At 38.5% G+C, this 24,417-nt stretch overlaps 2 protein-coding genes across 2 annotated transcripts in view; one reads left to right on the plus strand and one right to left on the minus strand.

The window, feature by feature from the left end:
- Positions 1-18,971, plus strand: part of SUPT16H (SPT16 homolog, facilitates chromatin remodeling subunit) — a 31,879-nt gene extending 12,908 nt beyond the window's left edge. Inside the window, exons 4-26 of the mRNA XM_082845886.1 lie at positions 94-246; positions 807-953; positions 1,358-1,509; positions 2,989-3,161; positions 4,524-4,614; positions 5,413-5,486; positions 5,624-5,736; positions 6,852-6,917; positions 7,032-7,127; positions 7,206-7,321; positions 7,409-7,562; positions 8,075-8,202; positions 8,735-8,870; positions 8,976-9,102; positions 9,367-9,485; positions 9,980-10,105; positions 10,433-10,545; positions 10,836-10,911; positions 11,316-11,485; positions 15,644-15,773; positions 16,399-16,528; positions 16,663-16,740; positions 17,644-18,971. Coding sequence (XP_082702012.1) covers positions 94-246; positions 807-953; positions 1,358-1,509; positions 2,989-3,161; positions 4,524-4,614; positions 5,413-5,486; positions 5,624-5,736; positions 6,852-6,917; positions 7,032-7,127; positions 7,206-7,321; positions 7,409-7,562; positions 8,075-8,202; positions 8,735-8,870; positions 8,976-9,102; positions 9,367-9,485; positions 9,980-10,105; positions 10,433-10,545; positions 10,836-10,911; positions 11,316-11,485; positions 15,644-15,773; positions 16,399-16,528; positions 16,663-16,740; positions 17,644-17,789 — 2,814 coding nt within the window. The 3' untranslated portion in view covers positions 17,790-18,971. The remainder of the gene's footprint in view (positions 1-93; positions 247-806; positions 954-1,357; positions 1,510-2,988; positions 3,162-4,523; positions 4,615-5,412; positions 5,487-5,623; positions 5,737-6,851; positions 6,918-7,031; positions 7,128-7,205; positions 7,322-7,408; positions 7,563-8,074; positions 8,203-8,734; positions 8,871-8,975; positions 9,103-9,366; positions 9,486-9,979; positions 10,106-10,432; positions 10,546-10,835; positions 10,912-11,315; positions 11,486-15,643; positions 15,774-16,398; positions 16,529-16,662; positions 16,741-17,643) is intronic.
- A 275-nt stretch (positions 18,972-19,246) lies between these two features.
- RPGRIP1 (RPGR interacting protein 1) overlaps positions 19,247-24,417 on the minus strand; it is a gene marked incomplete at both ends in the record, with an annotated part of 65,965 nt that continues 60,794 nt past the window's right edge. Inside the window, 3 exons of the mRNA XM_082850240.1 lie at positions 19,247-19,359; positions 20,429-20,559; positions 23,243-23,327. Coding sequence (XP_082706366.1) covers positions 19,247-19,359; positions 20,429-20,559; positions 23,243-23,327 — 329 coding nt within the window. The remainder of the gene's footprint in view (positions 19,360-20,428; positions 20,560-23,242; positions 23,328-24,417) is intronic.

Below are 24,417 nucleotides of genomic sequence, written 5' to 3' on the forward strand. Positions count from 1 at the left end.
TCTGTAGTTTAGAATATTCTCTGCCTAGTACTAGTAGAACATAGATGTCTAATTCTGAAATTGAACCCCTTTTCCTCCCTGTGGCACTGATAGAATGAAAGTAATAAGAGCAGCTTTGATAAAATGATTGAAGCCATTAAAGAAAGCAAGAATGGCAAGAAGATTGGAGTGTTCAGCAAAGACAAATTCCCAGGAGAGTTCATGAAGAGCTGGAATGACTGCCTCAACAAAGAGGGCTTTGACAAAGTAAGAATACTCTTGGAAATAGGCACATTGAGAGTTGAGAAGAAAAAAATTGTGAGGAGCTTCCATAACAGATAACGCAGAGAATTTGTTTTGGGAAAGCTATATATTCATTCACATTTCCATTTTTTATTCCCTTCGGCTGAGCAGTAAGGCAGTTTTCTTTCCAGTTAGGAATGAGGCATTCAGGAGAGAGTTCAGGTACTTCAGAGGGAAACTGAGGAAAATCTCTTGTCCAAAAAAAATTTTGTTTTTTTCTTTTCTTTCCTGTCTGCCTTCCTTCAGCCTTTATGGAAACCTCAAGAGAGAGGCATTTATATTTACATTTTAAATGATACATTAGTTTAATGCCTCTTAGAATACACCAGTGACCTGGTAAAGAGCTCTTTCAGATGTTTATTCAATCCAAGAAGAGGAGATTTAGATATTCTGCAGACTGCTGATGAGTAGTTTGCTGTTAAATAACCAGATATCATCACTGATAATATTTGACTTGGGGGAGAGAGATTTCTTTAGCAATTCCTTATCTGCATGTTAGAAACTGTTTATCGCTTTGATTGCAGATAGACATCAGTGCAGTTGTGGCCTATACCATTGCTGTAAAGGAGGATGGAGAGCTCAATCTAATGAAGAAAGCAGCCAGCATCACCTCTGAGGTCTTCAACAAATTCTTCAAGGAAAGAGTCATGGAAATAGTCGATGCAGATGAGGTGAAAAGAGAGGGGGGTGTCTTTTTACTGTTTTAATGAAGCAGAAGTAAGTCTCTCCCATGCGGCGTTTTTTGGTGTGTGTTCGCCTTCCTTTGATACATAAGTTGGTGTGTAATTGTGCCAGCTCTCTTTCAAAATAACTATAAACCTGCACTGTAGTTTCTGGAGGTTACCCAGTATTTCACTTGAGAATTCCTTGAATAGCTGTGAATTCCACATATTCTCTAAATTTGCTTTACATGTACACCAGTATGTTAAGTGGTGCATAAACCACTTCGTAAGACTTCTATAGCATCCTATATGATATCAGGATATATGTTATCTTCAAATGGTGATATCCAAAAACCCAACACCCCTCTGCCACTCTCTAGTAAGTATTGTTTTATTTCTGGATATACTTACAGAAAGTTCGACACAGCAAACTGGCTGAGTCTGTGGAAAAGGCCATAGAAGAGAAAAAATACCTAGCCGGGGCAGACCCTTCTACTGTGGAAATGTGTTACCCTCCTATCATTCAGAGTGGTGGCAACTATAACCTCAAGTTCAGTGTGGTGAGGTAAGTAGGAGAATTTCAGAATATAACAACAACCAGAGCATTTCAGCCTTTGGCCTGTTTTTTTTCTTGGACTCATTCTGGAATTCAAAAAAGTAGGAGGAGGGGCTTCCCTGGTGGCACAGTGGTTGAGAATCTGCCTGCCAATGCAGGGGACACGGGTTCGAGCCCTGGTCTGGGAAGATCCCACATGCCGCGGAGCAACTGGGCCCATGAGCCACAACTACTGAGCCTGCGCATCTGGAGCCTGTGCTCTGCAACAGGAGAGGCCGCGACAGTGAGAGGCCCGCGCACCGCGATGAAGAGTGGCCCCTGCTCGCTGCAACCAGAGAAAGCCCTCACACAGAAACGAAGACCCAATGCAGCCAAATAAATAAATAAAATGAATTTATTAAAAAAAAAAAAGTAGGAGGAGAAAGAATAATCATTAGCCTGCTTTTTACATTATCTTCTTATCTTATTCTATGCATATTTTTATTTTATTTCACAGTTACTCATTTCTTACTTGAGTATTTGATTGTAAGCATTTTCCAGATGATTTAAAATGCCGAGAAAAATGCAAAATGTTGAAAAAAAATCTTATTAGATATATCGTAATGTAATTCCCCTTCTGATTTTTAAAAAATACTATAAAGAGGGGACTTCTCTGGTGGTCCAGTGGTAAAGAATCTGCCTTCCAATGCGGGGGACGTGGGTTCGATCCCTGGTTGGGGAACTAAGATCCCACAAGCCACGGGGCAACTAAGCCCACGCACTACAGCTACTGAGCTCGCGCGCCTCAATGAAAGAGCCCGAGTGCTGCAACTACAGAGCCCAGTGCTCTGGACCCCGTGCGCCACAGCTACAGAGCCCACACACTCTGGATGGAGCCCACGCGCCACAACTAGAGAGGGAAAAACCCGCACACCACAACTAGGGAGAAGCTCGTGCGCCACAGCAAAGAGCCTGTGCCACAACAAAAGATCCCGCACGCCTCAACAAAGATCCAGCATGCCGCAACTAAGACACAATGCAACCAATAAATAAATCAATCCATCCATCCATACATACATGCAATGATGTTATAACCATAGGCTTTAAAATAAATAAGTAAATAAAATAAAAATTAAAATACTGTAAAGAATGCTGTGTGTCCTGGTTGGTTGGAAAGGATTAATTCATGGTGAATTCATAGTGGACTGATGGAAAGGTGATGCCTTACCATCATGCTGTTAGGTTATAATGAATAAAATTCAGTATATGTTTTACATACTTAGGATACAACAACTTTTTACTGAATTTTTATCCTAAAAGCTTTGGCCATTAAAGTTACTCCAGAGCATTTATAAACTGATTTGTTCTTTTAAAAAAAAGTTTAGGTCATTTTTCCGCTTCAGCTTTGGGATATAGCAGGGAAAGGTAGTGATTACAGATGTGTGTGTTAGTGATACTAAGGACTTCACTAGTTTGTGTAATGAAATGCTTTCTTCCTTTGGTCTCTAGTGACAAGAATCACATGCATTTTGGGGCCATTACCTGTGCCATGGGTATTCGCTTCAAATCTTACTGCTCCAACCTTGTTCGCACTTTGATGGTTGATCCTTCTCAGGAGGTTCAAGAAAATTACAACTTTTTGCTTCAGCTTCAAGAGGAGCTGCTAAAGGAACTAAGACATGGTAAGGTGCCTTAGATAAGGTTTAGAAATCATGTAACAAAAATGTAGCATTTATGGGCGTGTTTATCCCTGAGGCTCTTGTACTGTAAATAGAATTAGATTTTACTAACCTCCAGTCATCCTAGCATTTAGTTCCTCAGTGTACTTTTATGCATGGGTGGTTATTGTGGTTTTATACTGTTGTTTAAAAAAACCTCTGACTGGTTAGGCCTCTGTGTCCAGATCTTCATAAAATACTCTGGCCTTATTACTTTTCTTGAGAAACTTCTGAGAAGTAGTATCTGTCCCAGCAGGCTGTGTAATATTAATCCTATATTGAATGGATACCCGGAATCTTAGTTTGAGAGAAGATCTAATAGCAGCCCTGCTAAGCAAGCAGCTGCCTACCTCAAGAGCAAAGCACTTGACACCTCTTTTGCCTTGAGACTTTTCACTCCCCGATGGCTAAATGGGCCTTCATGTTTACCACCTTCAAACTACTTCGTAAGCCCGCTCATGTTTTGCAGAGCTTCCAGGCACCATTCCCCCATGATACCTCAAGTCGATCTTGAGAAATCCAATTAGAGATCATAGTCCTAGGTAGTTTAATAATAAAAACCCCTCTGAGGCTACCATATCTGGCTTGAAATATGTATTCATATCCTAGACCCTGAAAATTTAAGTCCAGAGTTCTTCCAGCAGTAATTCACCCATTTAGTAGTCATGTTTTTCAAAATGTATAAAGTTTAATGTGATACCTTTTATCAACTCTTGAATTATTTCAATGAAACCAACTGGTGTTCCACAGTCCCACTGGAGTGATTCTAAAAAACAGTGTAATTAAAGAATGACCAGGCAGATTGTTTTTTAAAATGCACATTTCTAAGTCCTACCACTCCTGCAACTGTATTCCTTATTTTATGCTTTGAGAAACCCTGCTTTAGGAAATATTTATTTATCTCTCTATCTATTTGTTTATTTATGGCTACATTGGGTCTTTGTTGCTGCACGCAGGCTTCCTGTAATTGCAGCAAGCGGGGGCTACTCTTCGTTGCGGTGTGGGGGCCTCTCACTGCAGTGGCTTCTCTTGTTGCAGAGCACGGGCTCTAGGCGCGTGGGCTTCAGTAGTTGTGGCTTACGGGCTCTAGAGTGCAGGTTCAGTAGTTGTGGCGCATGGGCTTAGTTGCTCCGCGGCATGTGGGATCTTCCTAGACCAGGGCTGGAACCCGTGTCCCCTGGATTGACAGGCGGATTCTTAACCACTCTGCCACCAGGGAAGTCCCTAGTGGACTTAATAGGTGAAAAAAATGTTGATTAAACAAATGTGATTTGGGGCTTTTTTTTTTCTGAAAGATGCTTTAATGTCCCATGTCTGTCTCATTAGGTGTGAAGATATGTGATGTATATAATGCTGTCATGGATGTGGTTAAAAAGCAGAAGCCAGAGCTGCTGAACAGAATTACCAAAAACCTTGGGTAAGATGCTATGATATACATTGTCACTCTGAGTCAATTTTCGTGACTGCCAGTCAGGCAAAATATTCTTAGATGATTCAACCAATATTTATGGACTATTAAACTTAACTGTGTGCCAGACACATTGTGTTATCAGAGAATGTGAGAAATGCTTGAGTTCTACTCCCAGGGATAGGGTGGAGATTTTTCCAGACCAATGTAGTAGATGCCAGTAGTGTTCCAGCCTTAAATTACAAATGTGAGGAGACATTACATACTATATTTCCTTTCTTAGAACACCTCAGCTCATATTTGCAAATTAAGTACTCTGAGATATCCTACTATTTAAATTCTTTTTTCAATTTTTATTTTATCCAGTGTTTCTCAAATGTATTTGACCACTGAACACCTAGAAATACCTAATAACATCTTGCAGAACCAAAGACATGTGAGAAACAAAAGCTCTAGGCAGTCTCCTTAGATGGAAGCTAGTTGGGGTATATAGTTTATTTCTGTCCTTCTCTGATGGACAAGAAGAAATATATTGACCTATACCAAGTCTTGGCCTAGGTGACTTAATGAAGCCAGTTATCACATTCTACTAAATATAATATATGCAGTACTTAATTAGAAAGTCATTTTCAGCATATTAACCCAAAGACTGTCCTCAGATCTTCTTTAACTGACTGATCATCAGGGGCAAATCACTCAGCATGTTTGCTTGCCTTATCTTGAAAATTGAAATAGGATATATTGTACTTGACTCAGGTTAGAGGTCTTTTAGCCTATTGCTAAAGTTTCTCTTCATTCCTTTTTTAGGTTTGGAATGGGCATTGAATTCCGTGAAGGCTCTTTAGTAATTAATAGTAAAAATCAGTACAAGCTGAAGAAAGGTGAGTTTTACATGCATGCAATAGAAAAATAACTTTTTTGAAACGTTTCTTTTTGCTTTGTCTCCCTCTATTCTGTATAAAATCACACTTCTCCATCCTTTCACAGTCATTGACTCATTCCTGTTTTGCTCTTTTAGGAATGGTTTTCAGCATCAATTTGGGATTCTCAGACCTGACTAACAAGGAAGGGAAGAAACCAGAAGAGAAAACCTATGCCCTATTCATTGGTGACACAGTGCTTGTGGATGAGGTATGTATTGCTTCTTCCACTTTGAGTGGTCATGAACTGACTTTGGAAGCACATTTTTACCCTATGGTTCCCCCCTCCTTTTTTTTAATTGAAGTATAGTTGATTTATAATATTATGTTAGTATCAGATGTACAGCAAAGTATTCAGTTATATATTTTTTTCAGATTATTTTCCATTACAAATTATTATAAGATACTGCATATAGTTCCCTGCGCTACATAGTAAATCTTTATTTACTCTTGTTTATTGCTTATCTATTTTATGTGGGTTTTTTGTTTTTATATTTGTTAAATGCTAGCTAAGGGGAAGGAGAGATCCCTATGATACCCTAATACAGCTAGGGATAGAGATTGTTTAAGCCAAACCCTTTATTACATTGTGGCTTGAACTTCGATTATGATAATGTCAGGAACTGATTCTGATAATGGAACTGATTTTTTTTTAGTAATGGCTTTATTGAGCTACAGTTTACATACTATACAATTAAAGTGTACAATTTAGTGATTTTTAGTATATTCACAGTTATGCAACTATCACCACAGTCTAACTTTAGAACATTTTCATCACCTCAGAAACCCTGTGTGCATTAGCAGTCACTCCCCACTTCCCCCTCAGACCTAGGCACTGACTTTCTATCTCTAAGGATTTGCCTTTTCTGGATATTTGGGGTCTTTTTATGACCGGTTTCTTTCACTTAGCAGGAACTGATTCTTAATAATAGCAAATATTTAAGTGCTCTTATTATAAGCTAAGCATGTTTATGCATTAATTCATTGAATCCTTATAATAACCCTGTGAAGTAAATATTCTTATCCAAGTATGCAGATAAAGAAACTGAGGCACAGAAGTATAAGTAACTTGTCTAATGTCACAGAGCTGGAAAGTGCTTGAGCCAGGTTTCAAATCAAGCCTGTATTCTTAATCATGATCCCAGCGTTGCCTCCCAAATTGTAGTTCCTGATGTGCGTTTCAGAAGATAACTGGTTTTATTTGTTGTCAAAGATTTTTTAGTACCAGAAGGTTCAAAGCATGGCCCAGCTATTTACTGGGTTTGAAAGTGAAAGTGTTTCACTTAAATGCTCTTACAGATGTCTAACTTCCTACTTGTATTCCAGGATGGCCCGGCTACCATTCTCACTTCTGTGAAGAAGAAAGTGAAGAACGTGGGGATTTTTCTAAAGGTAGGAAGAAGATAAATGAGTGGTGTAGGAAGTTTGATACAGTGAAGAAGATAAACAATATTGGCTAAAATAATTAAGACCTGAATTTCTGATTATGATTTTTTTCCCCCATAGAATGAGGATGAGGAAGAAGAGGAAGAGGAGAAAGATGAGGCTGAGGACCTGTTGGGAAGAGGTTCCCGAGCAGCATTACTTACAGAAAGAACACGAGTAAGTTTACTGTATTAAGTTTACTGTATTACTTTGATGGTTCACAGGTTTTGATAACTTGGGTTTTCCCTTCTCCAGAATGAGATGACTGCAGAAGAAAAGCGAAGAGCACATCAAAAAGAACTGGCAGCTCAACTCAATGAGGAAGCAAAGAGGCGATTGACTGAACAGAAAGGGGAACAGCAGATTCAGAAGTAAGAGTTTGCATGGAGTAGTAAGATTGTTTTAGGGTTATATGTGTTGTGCAGAAATTTCTCAAAAACATCTTATTCCCACTCCAGAGCTCGTAAATCTAATGTGTCCTATAAAAACCCATCTTTGATGCCTAAGGAACCACATATTCGGGAAATGAAGATCTATATTGATAAGAAATACGAGACTGTAATAATGCCTGTGTTTGGCATTGCGACGCCTTTTCACATTGCCACAATAAAGGTACTAACTTTGAATCAAGCTCCATCCAAACAGTGTCTTAAAATAGGTGACTCTCCTGCTTATCATAGATGACTGTCTTGTCTGCATTGTCTCTCACATTCTGCTCCTTCTGATGCTACCTTTCCCTCATTACTGACTTTCCCCCATCCCTAATCTCCTGCTGTCATTTTTCTTCCTTTCCAATTTGCACTTTGGAGAAAGTTAAATGATCTAGTCTAGAAACATAATTTGCCTGTTTCTCTTTGAACTTTGAGAATTTTTTAACCTTTTTTCATAAATGTGGCACAGAGAAAGAACTTTGAGAACTCAGTGATTCTTTTGGAAACACACATTTGGTCATATAAAAAAATAGGCTAAATATGTAGTTTATTAGTTTTAGATTAAGGATTACAAGCTAGGTTTAGCAGCTTGTAACTACTAACTTAATTTTAGCATCTCTATAGCTACTGATCTTTATCTAGGAAAGAAATCTGTTTGTTTATTTTGCTAATGCTTTTCCTTTCTTTGAACAGAATATAAGTATGTCTGTGGAAGGAGATTATACTTACTTGCGAATCAACTTCTATTGCCCAGGCAGTGCTCTGGGCAGGAATGAGGGCAACATCTTTCCTAACCCAGAAGCCACTTTTGTCAAGGAAATGTGAGTTCCCAGGAAAACAACCATCCCCAAATGCCTGTTGGCAGAAGTGCTACCCTCAGAAACATTTCGTTCTCTGTGCTGTGTTCTCCCCCATTCTAGTGAATGGCAGCACCTTCCTCAGTGGCACTTGATTAGGTTCACCTTGCTAACTTTGTACTGTTTTGAGGATGGAACCTAATTTAAATCCTCATGAAGATATTTTATCCTCACTATATACATATTTGGTGATAAAATCTCAAATGTGTGCCACATTGGAGTCTATTCATTCTTGAAGTGGAATAGGATAATTTGGGGAAGTTTATGCTGGATTTGAAATATATGTGTGTTTCCCCCACCCAATGGATTAGTCATTTATAATATTCTCTGTTTAAGAGAGAAGGAAGGGAGGTTTTTTCAGTTTTCCAGACATTGTTTCACCAGTGAGTAGTATTTTCTCCTAAAAGATAATTAAACCAGTTATAAAACATAATAATGGGTTCAGGTTACCTGGCGTAATAAAGAAACTCACATAAGTGCTTCCCCTTTTCTGCAGTACATACCGAGCTTCAAATATGAAGGCACCTGGAGAACAGACAGTACCAGCCTTGAACCTTCAGAATGCTTTCCGAATTATAAAAGAAGTGCAAAAGCGTTACAAGACTCGGGAAGCAGAAGAAAAAGAGAAAGAGGTGAACCTGAACACCAACAAAGCACCTTCGTGCAAAAGGACACATGTGGGTTTTGGGGACATGGAAAGATACGTGAAAATTCACATTGATTTTCATTCTGTTTAGGGCATCGTGAAACAAGACTCACTGGTGATCAATCTAAACCGGAGTAATCCCAAACTGAAAGATCTGTACATTCGCCCGAATATTGCCCAAAAGAGGATGCAAGGCTCACTGGAGGCCCATGTCAATGGTATGGATGATGTCTCATGTGCCTGGGCTTTGTCTTCAGGGGCACATTTGTAGGAATGACAGATCAGATAATACAGTAGGACAAGGAAGTGCTTGGAGGAATCTACTTTGACATCGCTGTGTGGCCAGAAGGAAAGGAAAGCTCTGTACCTTATTGGCATTTCCTCTGACCCTGTTCAAATCAGCCAGAAAAGATTCAGTACCTTCTGGCCTAACCTGATGATGTTCCTTGATACTTAGCTGCTTCCTTTCTTCCCCACCACAGGTTTTCGCTTCACATCTGTCCGAGGAGACAAAGTGGATATTCTATACAATAACATCAAGCATGCTTTGTTCCAGCCGTGTGATGGGGAAATGATTATTGTCTTGCACTTTCACCTCAAGGTATATCTTTTTATCAGCTAGCTGTGAGCTCTTGGGCAAGATCTTTCTATCTCCCTCTTTCTCTTGAAATAGTGATGAAAAATATCACCTATTGCATAAGATCATCAGGAGGATTGAATCAAATAATGCTTATAAAGTCCACAGTGCCTGACATCTAGAAGGTGCTAAGCGTGTTTGTTCCTTTGGTGTGATATATAATGACCTCCAAAACGTAGAAGGTCTTCTCCAAATTCCTGTTTCTGAAAATTTTTGCTTCAGACAATTTATTACCAACATAATCTTTTAAAAATTTATACTCTTTCTTATTATCAGATATCATTATTGATGATGACACCAGGGATGGTTTAACTGTTTTTACATAAATGCTGTGGTTTCCAGTGTAGATGTTTTAATATTTTCATGTTTTGTTGTTTTCTTGCTTGTCTGTTGTGTAGACTTCTTTTTGGAAGAAGTCTTCTGACTTCTTTCTTGTTCTTTGCGCTTTGTGCCCTCAGAATGCCATCATGTTTGGGAAGAAGCGGCACACAGATGTGCAGTTCTACACAGAAGTGGGGGAGATCACCACAGACTTGGGGAAACATCAGCATATGCATGACCGAGATGACCTCTATGCTGAGCAGGTGAAATTTGGTTTTGCAGGGGAGTGAGGTAGGATGCAGTCCAGATATGAGTTCAGTAATTGTTATATTTTATAAACAACACCTGAAACTATCTGCAGAACTTCTCAAGTATCTGCTGGCATGGTGTAGTGCTATGGCTTATGGATTAGACTTAAGTTGCAGGCTCAGCTCTACAGTTAATGTTATGGTGACCTGTAATAAAGTATCTGTGCTAGTATCATAGTTATCAGAATTAAGGACTACAAAAGCACTTCATGCTTTTTGAAGGGATTACTGTTAACAAGTAAAGTGATAACTGTAGTTAATTCGTAATTTTTTCTTCTGCAGATGGAACGAGAAATGAGGCACAAACTGAAAACAGCCTTTAAAAATTTCATTGAGAAAGTAGAGGCTCTAACTAAGGAGGAACTGGAATTTGAAGTGCCTTTTAGGGACTTGGGGTAATGTATCTCCTCCTCTTTTCGGCCTTTAGAAAAATTAGTTATTCTTCCTTTAATAATAATTTAACATGACATATCATGTCCTTTTTCCTATGGACATCCATTCCTTCTTGGAAATGTTTAAGGGCTGGGGTGAATGGCTAAGACTGAGAGGCTCCCTCTGGAAATGAGTTTCCAGCAAGCATGCTGGAGTTGTGTTTGGAATGGGAAAAGGAAAGAAGCCTGTTGTGGCAGCAGCAGTTTCTCTTGCAATGAGCCCCATCTTAGGTGAGTTTCTTGCTGTCTTTCAGATTCAATGGCGCTCCCTATAGGAGTACCTGCCTCCTCCAGCCCACTAGTAGTGCGCTGGTAAATGCTACAGAGTGGGTGAGTATTTCTGACCTCTTTTTAGGAAAACAAGTGTTAGAGAAAAGAAAGCAAGAGGGTAGACATTTTGAAAACTAGGTCCTTATTTCTTTGGATTTTCATTTTTGATACTTAGGTATAAAACTTACTGAACAAATGATTCTTTAAAAGTCTCTTTAGTTTTTAAAGATAGCTTCTTTACATAATTTCCTTAAATGTATTCTCCTTGAGGAAAGATTTTGATCTTGCAGATCCTTTCACTGGGGCTTCTTGGTATCTTGTATTTAGTCTTTGCCCCCCAAAACAAACCAAAAAACAGTTTAGTTATCCTTTGTGTAGTGATTTTTAGATCCTGAAAGTGTTTGAAAATGCTAGTGCTTTGTGGGAAGTATTTTTATGAAAATAATTCTGTTCTTTCCTGACAGCCACCTTTTGTGGTGACGTTGGATGAAGTGGAGCTGATTCACTTTGAGCGAGTCCAGTTTCACCTGAAGAACTTTGACATGGTAATCGTCTACAAGGACTACAGCAAGAAAGTGACAATGATCAATGCCATTCCTGTTGCCTCTCTTGACCCCATCAAGGAATGGTTGAAGTAAGTAGACCTGCCAGCAATCTCCCACTTAGCCCATGAACATTGTACCATAGAATATGAGTGTGGTATGTCATACATAAAATCTGCTGGTGTACTTAGTGAAACTGCCTTTGGGTTGTTATCAACCAGGACTCGAAAATTTGGGATCTGTTAGACATAGAGCCACTTTTTCCTGAATACCCAACAGTAGTTTATGGATGTAGGAAAATCAAAATCTAAGATCTTTTTTGATTCTACTTGATGGGTATATAAAAAGATCCATACACATGTGTAATAATTTATTTACAAAAAGTGGGGGATATTTCTTTCTAGTTCTCTATTTGTACTAAAAGATGAGAGAATATATTTTTATTTTAGCCTTTGACATTCATATACTGACACTTCAGCTAAAAGAATTCCTCATAGAAGTACCGGAACCCCAATAAAAAGGGAGACATCACTACATAGGTAAAGGGTGAGGCATGTGTAGCCATGAGTGTAGATTGCTTTGCCCTCCTTCCCCCTCCACTTACCTGTGAAGGGGAGGCACTATAAATATAAATCTCCTCTTAAGAAATGGGTTGAGAGAGCTTAGAAATAGACTGTGAGAAAGATACAAATTTATAGTTAATATGAGGATTTTCCTAAGAAACATATGCAGGTAAGTGATATGGTATCACAAATATTTATTAAGTTTGTATGACTTTTTAAAATCAGCTTTATTGAGGTACAATTTACATGTAATAAAATTCTTCAATTTAAGTATATGATTTGATGTGTTTCAACAAACGTGTACAGTCTTGTATCTACCATCATAATCAGGATATAGAATATTTCCTTTGCTCACAGAAGTTCCTCATACCCCTTTATAATAGTCATTCCCCTCCCTTCAGCCGTCACTGGTTTCTGCCACTATGTATTTTGCTTCATCTAGAATTTCACATAAATGGAATTGTACAAGTATGTAATCTTTTGTATCTTTCATCCTTCACTTGGCATAATGCTCTTGAAATTGATTCAAGTTGTTCTGCACATCGTTACTATATTCCTTTTTATTACTGAATAGTATTCCACTGTATGGAGAGTCCATACTTTATTTACCCATCTACCAGTTAATAGATGTTTGGGTTGTTTCCCGTTGGGGGTCTTATGAATAGCTGCTATAAGTGTTATGTACAGGTCTTTGTATAAACATATGTTTTCATTTCTCTTGGATAAATGACCTAAGAGTGGGATTGCTGTGTCATGTTTTATGGTTAAGTGTATGTTTAACTTGATGAGAAGCTACCAAATCCTTTGCCAGAGTGGCTGGAAAACCTGCAGCATGTGAGAGTTATAGTCGCTCCACATCCTCACCAATACCTGGTGTTGTCAGTCTTTTCCGTATTAGCCATTGTGGTGGGTGGCTGTCTCATTGTGGTTTCAGCTTGCATTTCCAAGATTACTGATGATTTTTAGCATTTTATGCCTATGTGTCATTCTGTACTTTTAATAAAGTATATTCATGTTTTTTGCCCATGTTAAAAATCACATTGCTTGTCTTATTACTGAGTTTTAAGAATTTTTTAGGCTGGATATAAGTCCCTCATCGAATAGAGGGTTTGCATATATTTTCTTCCAGTAGTTTCTATGCCTTCTCATTTTCTTAAGATGTCTTTTAAAGACCAAAAGTGTAAATTTTTCATGAAATATGTTTGATCAACTTTTTTCTCTTATAATTTCTGCTCTTTATGTTTTATCTAATAAATTTTGCCTAACCCAAAGTCATAAAAATTTTCTATTCTCTTCTAGAGTTCCATAGATTTAGGTCTCGTATTTAGGTCTGTGATCCATTTTGAGTTTTTTTTTTTTTTTTTTTTTTACTGTGGTGTAAGAATCAAGATTCATACTTTGCATATATGTAGCCAGTTATTCTAGTTCTCATTTGTTGGAAAGGTTATCCCTTACCCATTGATTTACCTTGGCATCTTTGTTTGAAAAAAAAAAAGAATATGTAGGAGAGGGTCTAATTCTGTATTGTATTCTGTTCCATTGGTTTATGTGTTCTTACACTGATACTGTACTGTCATGAATATTGTAGCTTTATAGTAAATCCTGAAATCAGGTAGTGTAAGTCTTCCCACCTAGCTCCTTTTCAAAGTTGGCTATTACTATTTTGGCTATTCTACATAAATTCTAGAATCAACTTGTATCTTTCAACCAACTGGTTTATTTTGTCAAAGTTTATCAATTCTAGTATTTGTGCAATCATATATCCCCTTTCATTCCTAATATTGATAATTTCCTCTTTTTGTTAGTCTGGTTAGAGGTTTATCAATTTTTTTTTTTTGATTTTTTTTTTTCCCCATCATTATGAAGTGTCTTCTTATTTCTGGTAACATTCCTTGTTTTGAAATCTACGCAGTGTGATATTACTATAGACTTCTAGCTTTATTCTGGTTAGAGTTTGTATGGTGTGTCTTTTTTTCTGTCCTTATACTTTTAACTTACATTACTTTATACTTAAAGTGATTTACTTGGAGACACCATATATTTGGGTCTTACTTTTTTTAATCCATTCTGAGAATGTCTACCTTTTAATGGGATTGCTAAAAACAGGCCATTTACACTTAATATAATTATTAGCATGGCTGGGTTTAAATCTGCCATCTTTTTTTTTTTCCTTTTTTTTCTTTTTTTTTTTTTTAAAGAAGGTCAATTTATCTACCTACCTACCTACCTGCTTTGGGTCTTAGTTGCTGCACTCCGGATCTTCATTGCAGCATCTTTGTTGCGGCATGCGGGACTTTTGTTGCAGCATGTGGGCTTCTCTTTAGTTGTGGTGCAAGGGCTCAGTAGTTGTGGCATGCAGCCTCAGTAGTTGTAGTGCACTGGCTTAGTTGCTCCACAGCATGTGGGATCTTAGTTCCCTGACCAGGGATCGAACCTGCATCCCCTGCATTGGAAGGTGGATTCTTAACCACTGGACCACCAGTAAATGTACCATCTTGCTATTTGTTTTCCCATCTGTTCTTGTTGCTTTTCTTCTCTTTTTATGCCTTCTTTTAGATTAATTTTATGATTTTTTTAAAGATTTTTTTGATGTGGACCAATTTTAAAGTCTTTATTGAACTTGTTGCAGTATTGCTTCTGTTTTATGTTTTGGTTTTTTGGCTGCACGGCATGTGGGGTCTTAGCTCCCTGACCAGGGATGGAACCCGTACCTCCTGCATTGGAAGGTGAAGTCTTAACCACTGGATCGCCAGGAGTTGTCCCTAGATTAATTTTATGATTCTTTGTGATTATCTTCCTAGTTCGCTGATTAGCTCTACAAGTCTTTGTTTTACTTTTATAATGATTACTGTAAGGTTTACATATACATCTTTAACTTATCACAGTCTGCATTCAGATAATATACCATGTCTGTTAGAAGGTTGTTATGCTTCCATTTCTCTACTGCTATCCGTTCTGCTATTATTAATCATCCATTTTACTTCTAATATACTGTGAATTCCACAATTTATTGTTATTATTTTAGCTTCTAAACAGCTATCCTTTAATTTACAAAATGAGTAGGGGAAAGTCTTTTATATTTACTCACATATTTACCATTCCTGATGCTGTTCATTCCATTGTGTACTTCCACAGGGATTTTTTAGTCCTGTGCTGCTTTTTATGCAGTGTTTGAAAAGTGTTGTTCCATATTTTGTTTGGTTTTCTGGTTGTTTAAGGTGCAAACGTAAATCTAGTCCTTGGCACTCCCATCATGGCTAGAAGCAGAAGTTTCAGTGTTTATGATTGTGCCCATAATGGCTTGATGCTAGTCTTTCAGACAGGTTTTATGCTGAAGGTTTCTTGTTGTGGTCCTTACTATTATTGTTTTTTTGGTTTTCTTTTCTCTTCTTTCCCACCCACTTTGATTCTGTGCTCCTCAGTAGACGTGAATAAATGTTATTAGAGCATTTCTTAACACAAGGCACTTTAAATACTAAAAAAAGGTGCTCTCTCGTGAGGGCTAGTGCTCTGGGAGACCAAACGTCAGATGTTTGGGTACGTTGTGGTGGCACAGCGCAAAGAATACCTGCTCCCAAGTATGCAAAGGGTATCTGCTCTTTAGAGATGTTAATGACCAAGATGACACGGGATGTTCTCACAAAGTATAGAGGATTGATTTTGACTTTATAATGTTATTTTTCCCAGTTCTTGTGACCTAAAGTACACAGAAGGAGTACAGTCCCTCAACTGGACTAAAATTATGAAGACCATTGTTGATGACCCTGAGGGCTTCTTTGAACAAGGTGGCTGGTCTTTTCTGGAACCTGAGGGTGAGGTGCGTGAGTGTGGGGTTTCTTTTCTGGTACATAGTGTTGCCCATTATCATTTGGGCGGTTAGGAGAATGCCATATAAGTAGTACGTAAGGGACCAGATCAAACGGGAGAAGCTCTGAATACAACTTGGTAGTGTTGTTTCTCCAAGTTAGTTTTACAGGTAAATGATAAATTAATTGGGCATCGGTAGCCACTGACAAGATTTGAGATTACAAAAACTGTTCCTTCAAAGAATTTCTTAGTATTGGGAGAAAATTCTTCAGGTAATCTTGCAAAAATTGTTTTCTAAAAAATTGCCCTCCTACCTCTGTATAGTGCATTATTACCAAGAGTATGTCTGTGGCTAATTTTCCTGGGTAAAGAAGGATGAGGTGACTCTAAGAAATATGAATGAGATATTTAGGGTATCTAGTGATTGTACCTTATATTAATTTTAATTAAGTCTTTGTATCTCTTGGTCACTCAGGGGTTTGGGTGTTTTTGTTTCATTTTTTCATGTATAAGATAGAAATAATGCTGGTGTGCTAAGTGGGTTGAATTAATTCATTAAGTTAATAAAGTAAGTGTTTAAAAAAAAAAAAGGAAAACACCCAGTGTACAGTATTATGCTCTCTCTAATTCACCAGGGGAGTGATGCTGAGGAAGGGGATTCTGAGTCTGAAATCGAAGATGAGACTTTTAATCCTTCAGAGGATGACTATGAAGAAGAGGAGGAGGACAGTGATGAAGATTATTCATCAGAAGCTGAAGAATCAGGTTAGTCTTCGTAGGAAAAAGTGTTCATGACTTCTTAACTTAATGTCATTTCTGGAGGCTTTAGAAGGGAAGAATTTTATCATTCCATTTTCCATTCCTGTCTAATAAATAATGCTTAATCAATGTTATTGCAGATTATTCCAAGGAATCATTGGGCAGTGAAGAAGAGAGTGGAAAGGATTGGGATGAACTGGAGGAAGAAGCCCGAAAAGGTAGATTTGTTGTTATTTTTTTGAGGCACAGGTTTCAATATTTTTTGCCGAATAAGAGTAACATAAGAACAATATAAAACTGACGTGGAGCCACAGCTACAACTTCATTGACCAGAGAAGAAAATGAGGTCTGGAGTGTGTCCGTGCTCTCCAGGTGGCACAACTCCGCCGACTTGGATGCTTTTTTCATCTGCTCAACACCCCCTCGGTGGGCCCTTAGCCATGATAGTCTTGTAAGGCTCCAAAATTAGGCTGTTTGGTCTCCAAATCTAAGTCCTATAATAGTCTTTTGGTCTCCAAATCTAAGTCCTATAATAGTCTAGCTTTCTGGGCCTCTTCCAGGTTAGGAATGTTTTTGTAGTACTGGTTTTAATTACTCTGAAACCAAATGCCAAATGTAAATGAAAGTTGAAAAGGAAAGTACTGTACTGTATCCCAAGCATTGTGATAAGTCCTTTGCATAGATTACCTTTAATCCTAAAACAGTTTTCCATTTTATAAATAAACCAAGGCTCAGAAAGGTTAAGTACTTGCCCAAGATTACACAACTAGTAAGCAGCTGAGTAAAGATTAAAACTGACTCCAGGGCTTCCCTGGTGGCGCAGTGGTTGAGAGTCCGCCTGCCGATGCAGGGGATACGGGTTCGTGCCCCGGTCCGGGAAGATCCCACATGCCGCGGAGTGGCTGGGCCCGTGAGCTATGGCAGCTGAGCCTGCGCATCCGGAGCCTGTGCTCCGCAACAGGAGAGACCACAACAGTGAGAGAAGCCCGCGTACCACAAAAAAAAAAAAAAAAAAAAACTGACTCCAAAGTACCTTCTCTGTATTATTTCATGCTGTGTCCAACAGTGTTAGATACCTAAAGCTAACGTCTAGCTAACTAGTGCCACGTTCTTCTGTTTAGCCGACCGTGAAAGTCGCTATGAGGAGGAAGAGGAACAGAGTCGCAGTATGAGCCGGAAGAGGAAGGCATCTGTGCACAGTTCAGGCCGAGGCTCTAACCGAGGTTCCAGACACAGCTCTGCGCCTCCCAAGAAAAAGAGGAAGTAACTTCGGAACTTTGGCCCTCAGCTCCATTCTTCCTTCAGCCAATCCCTGAAAATTTTACATGACATAGAAACTGTATTTTTCCTTTTTTTCTTTTGAAGTTTTGCCATTTGTGTTTATGGGTTTAGGGGGCCATTTGTGCGGACCAATCTACTTGGGGAATTCCAGGCCCACCAGGACACGTGCCAATGGCCCCATCCAGATGGCAAGGGAGGAGGTGTTCTTGAAGAAGGGCAGAGGCTTCCGCTGTTAATAAATACCGTTTCGTTCCTCTCTCTTCCTGTCACCTTCTGCCAGGACATCGTTGGCTTCTGACATCTTATTCTTTGATGTCTCAAAGCCGTATTTCCAAGACATTGGTACAAGGTGCCCCTTAACTACCTGTACCATGGTTCTTGACCAGCAGATTCAATCCTCCATCCTACCCTACTGCCACGATCTTCCTCACATCTCTTTAAGTTCCATCTTTGCAGTACTCAAGAAAAGGTTCTTGGAATTTGCTAATGGTGTAAACCATACAACTTGAGCTAGTGAGTCTGATCAGGCTGGTACCTCCATCTGAGTTCTCCTGCTTTCTTGCCTCATGCAGATTCTGAGGTATTTCTGCTGCCTTGGAAGACATAAGAAGCAGTGATACTCCCTGGCTTGGTTTCATCTTCTTTACAAATTCACACATGGTACAATGGTAGAAGCAGAATTACCAGTTTTTTTTTTTTTCTGATATATGAGGAAAAATGGCTGTGTCTCATGTACTGCTTCTAGTGAAAATCTAGAAGGAGGCTCGAAGGAGTTAACATTTAGATCTGGAAGGGGTAAGTCGTGCCTTGGGCCTAGAATACCCTGACGAGAAAAGAGAAGAGGAAGAGAGGCCACATCTACAACACAGCCTCTCGTCACTGCTGCTCCTTGTTTTTACTTGTCTCGCATTGTCCTGTATTTATCACAATTTCTGTTGAACAGCTTTTTAAGTATTTGGGGAGTTTATCTTGCCATCCTCTCCCTCCTGGTTCTCTCTGCACCCACCTGTCCCACTGCAGTTCCTTCTGTGTTCTGTGACTTTAAGAGAAGAGGGGGGGAGGGGTCTCGGATTTTGTTTGTTTGTTTGTTATTTTCTCCTTAGCAGTAGGACTTGATATTTTCAATTTTGGAAGAACTAAGAGATAATAAACTGTGGTTTTTTTTTTTGTTGTTGTTGTTTTGTTTTTGTAAATTCACCTTCTGTGACAGTTCTTTTGCAGTTCCTGAAAGCAAGCCTGCTTCTCGCCTGGAAAAGTACCAAGCCATTAGAGAATAATTCCCTTAATCCAGCTAATATCTCAGAAAGAAACTTTCATCATTATAAGCTTTCATCATTAGCTTGAGACATCATAGTAAACCAAATTCATGGTAGAACAAGTTGCTTTGTAAGAGACTTTTTACTATGGTTCCCTCAGGGTTTAGAATGGAATAGCACTTGCCCATCACAGAAACACATCTTCAGTCATCTCCTTGTAAATAGCATGGAGGGCGGCAGCAGCTTGAAGGGACACCTTCAGCCTTCCTATGGGGGTAGCCTGATCTTCAGGGCTAACAACTGTTGGGAAAGGAAAAAGAAACATGTCAGACAGCAGTGTCATTCATTGAAAAACAAACACTTAAATACCTGGTATTTTCCACATTAAGTGCTGGGGATACTAAATAAAGTTATACCTCATATTTTAGTGGGACTCAATCTGGTGGAAGACGATGGAAAACACACAGTCATTACAGTAGAGTATGGTAGGTGCTGTGATGAAAACTCTAGGCGCTTTGGGAACACATAGAAGTGGCACCAATCCAGAATGCAGAATCGGAAAAGGCTTTCTGGAGACAATCCATTAGTCTTCAAAAAGTAAAAGATATTCTAAGCATGTACAGCATGTGCCAAGATAGGAGGACAAGTTTGGAAAACTAAGAAATGGCAGAAATGAAGCTGTACTGATACGCAGGAGCCAGAGCACAACAAGCCATTTGTCTTGTAAGGAATGTGGTTTTAACTGAAGGGGTTAGAAATTACAGTTTTTTAATTGGGTTCTAGAAAAGTGGGTCCATTCTTTGGGGAATATATTCCAAGGGGGCACAAGTAGATCAGGGAAGGTAGTCATGAGGCTGTTGAGTGAGTAATTCAGGAGAGAAAAAATGGGTTCTGAAGTTTAACAGAGGAGGTGGGGACAGATTCAGAACACTTAAAAGGTAAAATTAATAGGATTTTATGATTGAAATGTTGGGAGTGAAGAGGTTAGAATCAAGCATGACCATTCTGGGTGGGTAAGAGGAAACAAGGTACACAGTTTTCAGAACACAGTCAATAAGGGCGGCGAGAAAGTCTGATGTTTAAATTTGAATGAAATCAAAACAATGTGTCTTTTCAAAATTTCCATGTCTCAAACACTGGAGATTCATAATAGATTCTAGTTGTCAGGAGGTATGTGGGCTAAGGTACACAACTGATTACATTCATACTTGATCTAGAAATAAATATAGCTGTAGGGATTTCAATCCAGATTGTCTCATCAACTTTGTAGTGGTAATTATGTATTAAAGGTAAAACAAAATGTATTCACTATTAGGATGATTTCCTTAGACACAAGTGGAACTGAGGAGCACAGAAACGTATCACTCACTGTCTAGCTCTTGCTCTTGGATGTCTCTTCCCGATTCCAGGATCTGCCACAGTTCCAGATATGCGTAGCCTACTTCTTGACATTCTTTCTTTTCCTCATCCATAGGGTCACTTACCACTGTAAACTTTAAACTAAAGGGGGAAAAAAATCCATTTAACTCAGTACTGCTGATACCCTTAGGCTTAAAAAAATAATAATTAAAAAAAAAGATAAAAGTAACCATAAATTATACATTGTATTCCCTGAATCCCTTTCCTCCATTTTACAAGACTACAACAGCAAAAGACTGAGAAATCGTTTTAATTTAAAGTAACAGGTCTGGAAGGAACTAAGACTTGAGGTAAAGTAGTTGATCAAGTTGTCTCAACTGTTGAGATATAATTCCTTTTAAGATGGTTTACAGTTTTGCTGAAAGATTTGAAATGGGCAGTGGAGGTGTTGAACAAAAACCAAGATTATGGAAGTTAGAAGAGGTTTTACACTTCTAAATAAAAGTGTTATGCCAAGCCTGAGCAGAGTAAAGGAAACAGAAGGAATACAGAATTGCAAAATGAATATAAAAGGTGTATTCCTTAGAGTTGTAAGTCTTGGAAGATGATACTGTAAAGAACACAGCACAGTTCCTCCTAAGCAGTGAGCAGTTAACAGCAATTACAGGACCCACCTCATACCAAAATCCACCGATGCTCAAGTCCCTTATATAAAATGGTGTAGGATTTGCATATAGAATATACTTTAAATCACCTCTAGATTACTTATAATACCTAATATAGTGTAAATGCTATGTAAATAGTTGTAAATACAATGTAAATGTTACATAAATAGTTGCCGGTACATGGCAAAGTTAAATTTTACTTTTTGGAACTTCCTAGAATTGTTTTTTCAAATATTTTTCATCCACCATTAGTTGAATCCACGGATGCGGGGGGAACCTGCAGATAACAGAAGGCTGACTATTATTACCTTGACTTAGTCTAGCAAAGAATGATATTGAATTCCAGAAACTGATACCTATTAAATTTTTTGAGGTAAAGTTTACATAACATAAACTTACTATTTTAACCATTGTAAGGTGTACAATTCAGTGTTTCTTAGTATAATCACAATGTTGTGCCACCATCACCACTATCTAATTTCAGATCACGTTCATCACCACAAAAAGAAATCTATAGCCATTAAGCAGTCACTCCCCACTCTTCTCTCCCTCAGTCCTGGTGACCACTAATCTACTTTCTGTCTCTCTGGATTTGCCTATTCTGGACATTTCATATTCCTATTAATTTTTTAAAAGCTAACATTGGTGGCTAATAGAAAGTGCTAAAGGAGCAAGAATAGCACCAAAAATTCAAGCGTTTTAAGTCACAGCTAAACGCGATTAAGCTGAAAAGAAGAAATCCTGAAAGTGATGCATTCACAGTCATTAAGCAATATTCGTTTGTGATTATGTTTCTGTATCCGTAGTGAGAACTTCAACAAAGCAAAGGGATAATACTGACTCCTGCACCCCTTTTCCCAGGAAATGTATGGTAACTCACATCACCGCATCACGTGCACAATAGCAAGTGCTTTAGGTAAACTATGTTATTTCAGTATCATCCTCACCGGAGCCTTCAAATTAAACAATACGTCAAACATCACAGAGCTAGTAAGTGGAAGAGTCAGGATTCAGAACCAAGTCTGTGTGATTACAAAGGCAATGTTCTATCTGCTATATCATACAGGCAAAAAGAAAATCGAAGGTAAAATCAGTGGAAATCAAATTGAGCAGAAGATCACAAAAAGAAAAGAAAAAGATTAGCACTGTAAAGGAATAAAGGAAGAGAGAGCTGTAGGAATGCTGAGAGGAGAAAAAAAGCTAAATTTAACATTAACGCAAAAGAGAGACGACCAAATCTCTTTCCATTTCCAAAAGTTACCAGTAAGCTTATATCTGTTTAAGTCCACCGTGATACTGAAGTCAGATTCACGGTTTATTTCAACTGGCTCCTTTTTCAGTCCTTCTTAGGACTAACTGGAGACAAAGTAAATGCAAATTAAATAAATTTATTGGGCTGTTAGAAAAGTAACGGATTAGAACACCAGTCCCATACTACTTCTTACCCACACACACGAAAAGGAGGTAGGGTTGCCAGATTTTGCCCAAAACAAAAGAAAACCCAGATGTCCACTTAAATTTGATTTTCAAAATTCAGCTAAATGAGAAATTTTTTAGTCTATATATATATATATATATATATATATATATATATATATATATATCTCCCATGCATTTCATCTGGAATCTCTAAAAGGAGGGCTTCTCAGATTATATGAATAATGACAATTGGCTTTCCTAAAACTTAGAGCAGACCCAGAATTTACTTCGAAGTATTTCTGTAGAGAAATCATTTTTAAGTCAAAAATAAAATTGCTATTATAAAGGCATAATATTCGGTAAGCTAGCAATGGTATGGTACTATGTTTGAGAGAAATGAATCAAATTATCCTAGAGTGTCAAGGCGTTTTGTCCTTTCCGTAGGGGGCACTAAGTATTCAAGTAAATTGCTGCCTCAAAAAAAAAAAAAAAAAAAAAAAGTGCTTATCAGGGGCTGGCATGGGTGAGAAATGAACTAATCCTGTGAGATGATATAATTTATCAGGTAGTTAGTCACAAACATAAATTAGACTCAAGTAGATGGGAAATTCATTAGGAGTATATTAATATGAAAGAAGTTATTAAAATATTCCATATCACCACAAAGCCAAACTCAAACTCCTAAATTCCTGTGTGACGTCTCCGTCTCCTGTCTTTCAAAGTGGGAAGCAGATGCTTACTGTCCTTGCTCAGGATCTTGTCCAGTCAGCATGGTGAACAGAAACTGCCTTCGGTCTTTTTGCTCCACTGGGTCCAGGTCTATCACTGTATTAAGGGTTAAGTGGGGAAAAAAAGCAAAGAATCATATACTGTTGCTATTTGGGCACTAAAACTTTCATAAATGGTATGTGTAAGACATTGATATAAAGCAGACATTGGCAAAATTGGGCCCATGAGCCAGCTACCTGTTTTCATAAAGTTTTGTTGAACACAGCCATCTGTTTACATACTATCTGTGGTGGCTTTCCAACTACAATGATAGAGTTGAAGAGTCGTGACAGAGGCTGGCCAACAAAGCCTAAAATGTTTACTATGTGGCCCTTTAAGAAAATGCTTCGACCACTGATATAAAGGAAGCCTTACACTCTGTGCTAGAAGCTGTCCTGCCAAATGCCAGGATAAACGTGCTCCCACCACTGCCCAACTGGAAGAATTCTAGGAGACTGATTTTTTTTTTTTTAAGGCCGCCTAGAGATTTGGATTTTGAGGTAGGTTCAACTCAAGGTCTCAACATCCATTCCCCTCTTCCTCTTCATTTCTACATGGGACTGTTGCAGACAAATAAATTAGCCTATGTTTTCCAGCCTCTATTTTAGCTAGGTTTGGCCACATGATTGAGTTCTGCCCACCGTGGTGTGTGAAACTGGGAGGTAGCCTTCCTTTCTGCAGCTGCTATTAAGGACCGTGAGGCATCTGAAAGGATGGAAGACAGGCACGAGGGGGACAGGAAGGCAAGATGGGAGTTTGGATCCCTGATCCTGATCACGTGGCCTCAACCCTGGACTGCCCACCCTTGAGCTCACTTTACACAAGTGAGGGAAAAACTTCTATCTCCTATGATGTAAAGAAAGAATATACTTTTTTAAAGGGTTGGGGGGGGTGAGTTGGGGGTGGGGAATAGAGAACAAGAAACAGCTTTTAGAAATTTAAAATAAATACCTAGTCAATGACTGGAAGATAAAATTAAGGAAATCACCCCCTCCAAAAAAAAAAAAGGAAGAAAAAAACAGAGGTAGCATTATAGGAGAAAAGTGATAAAATTAGAGGATCAGTTTGGAAGATCCAAAATTCTACTAAGAAAATGAGAAAATGTAGGGGGAAAAAGTTATCAAAGAAATGCAATAAAATTTCCCAG

Source organism: Leucopleurus acutus, assembly GCF_964270905.1.
Source record: "Leucopleurus acutus genome assembly, chromosome: 1".
NCBI lineage: Eukaryota > Metazoa > Chordata > Mammalia > Artiodactyla > Delphinidae > Leucopleurus > Leucopleurus acutus.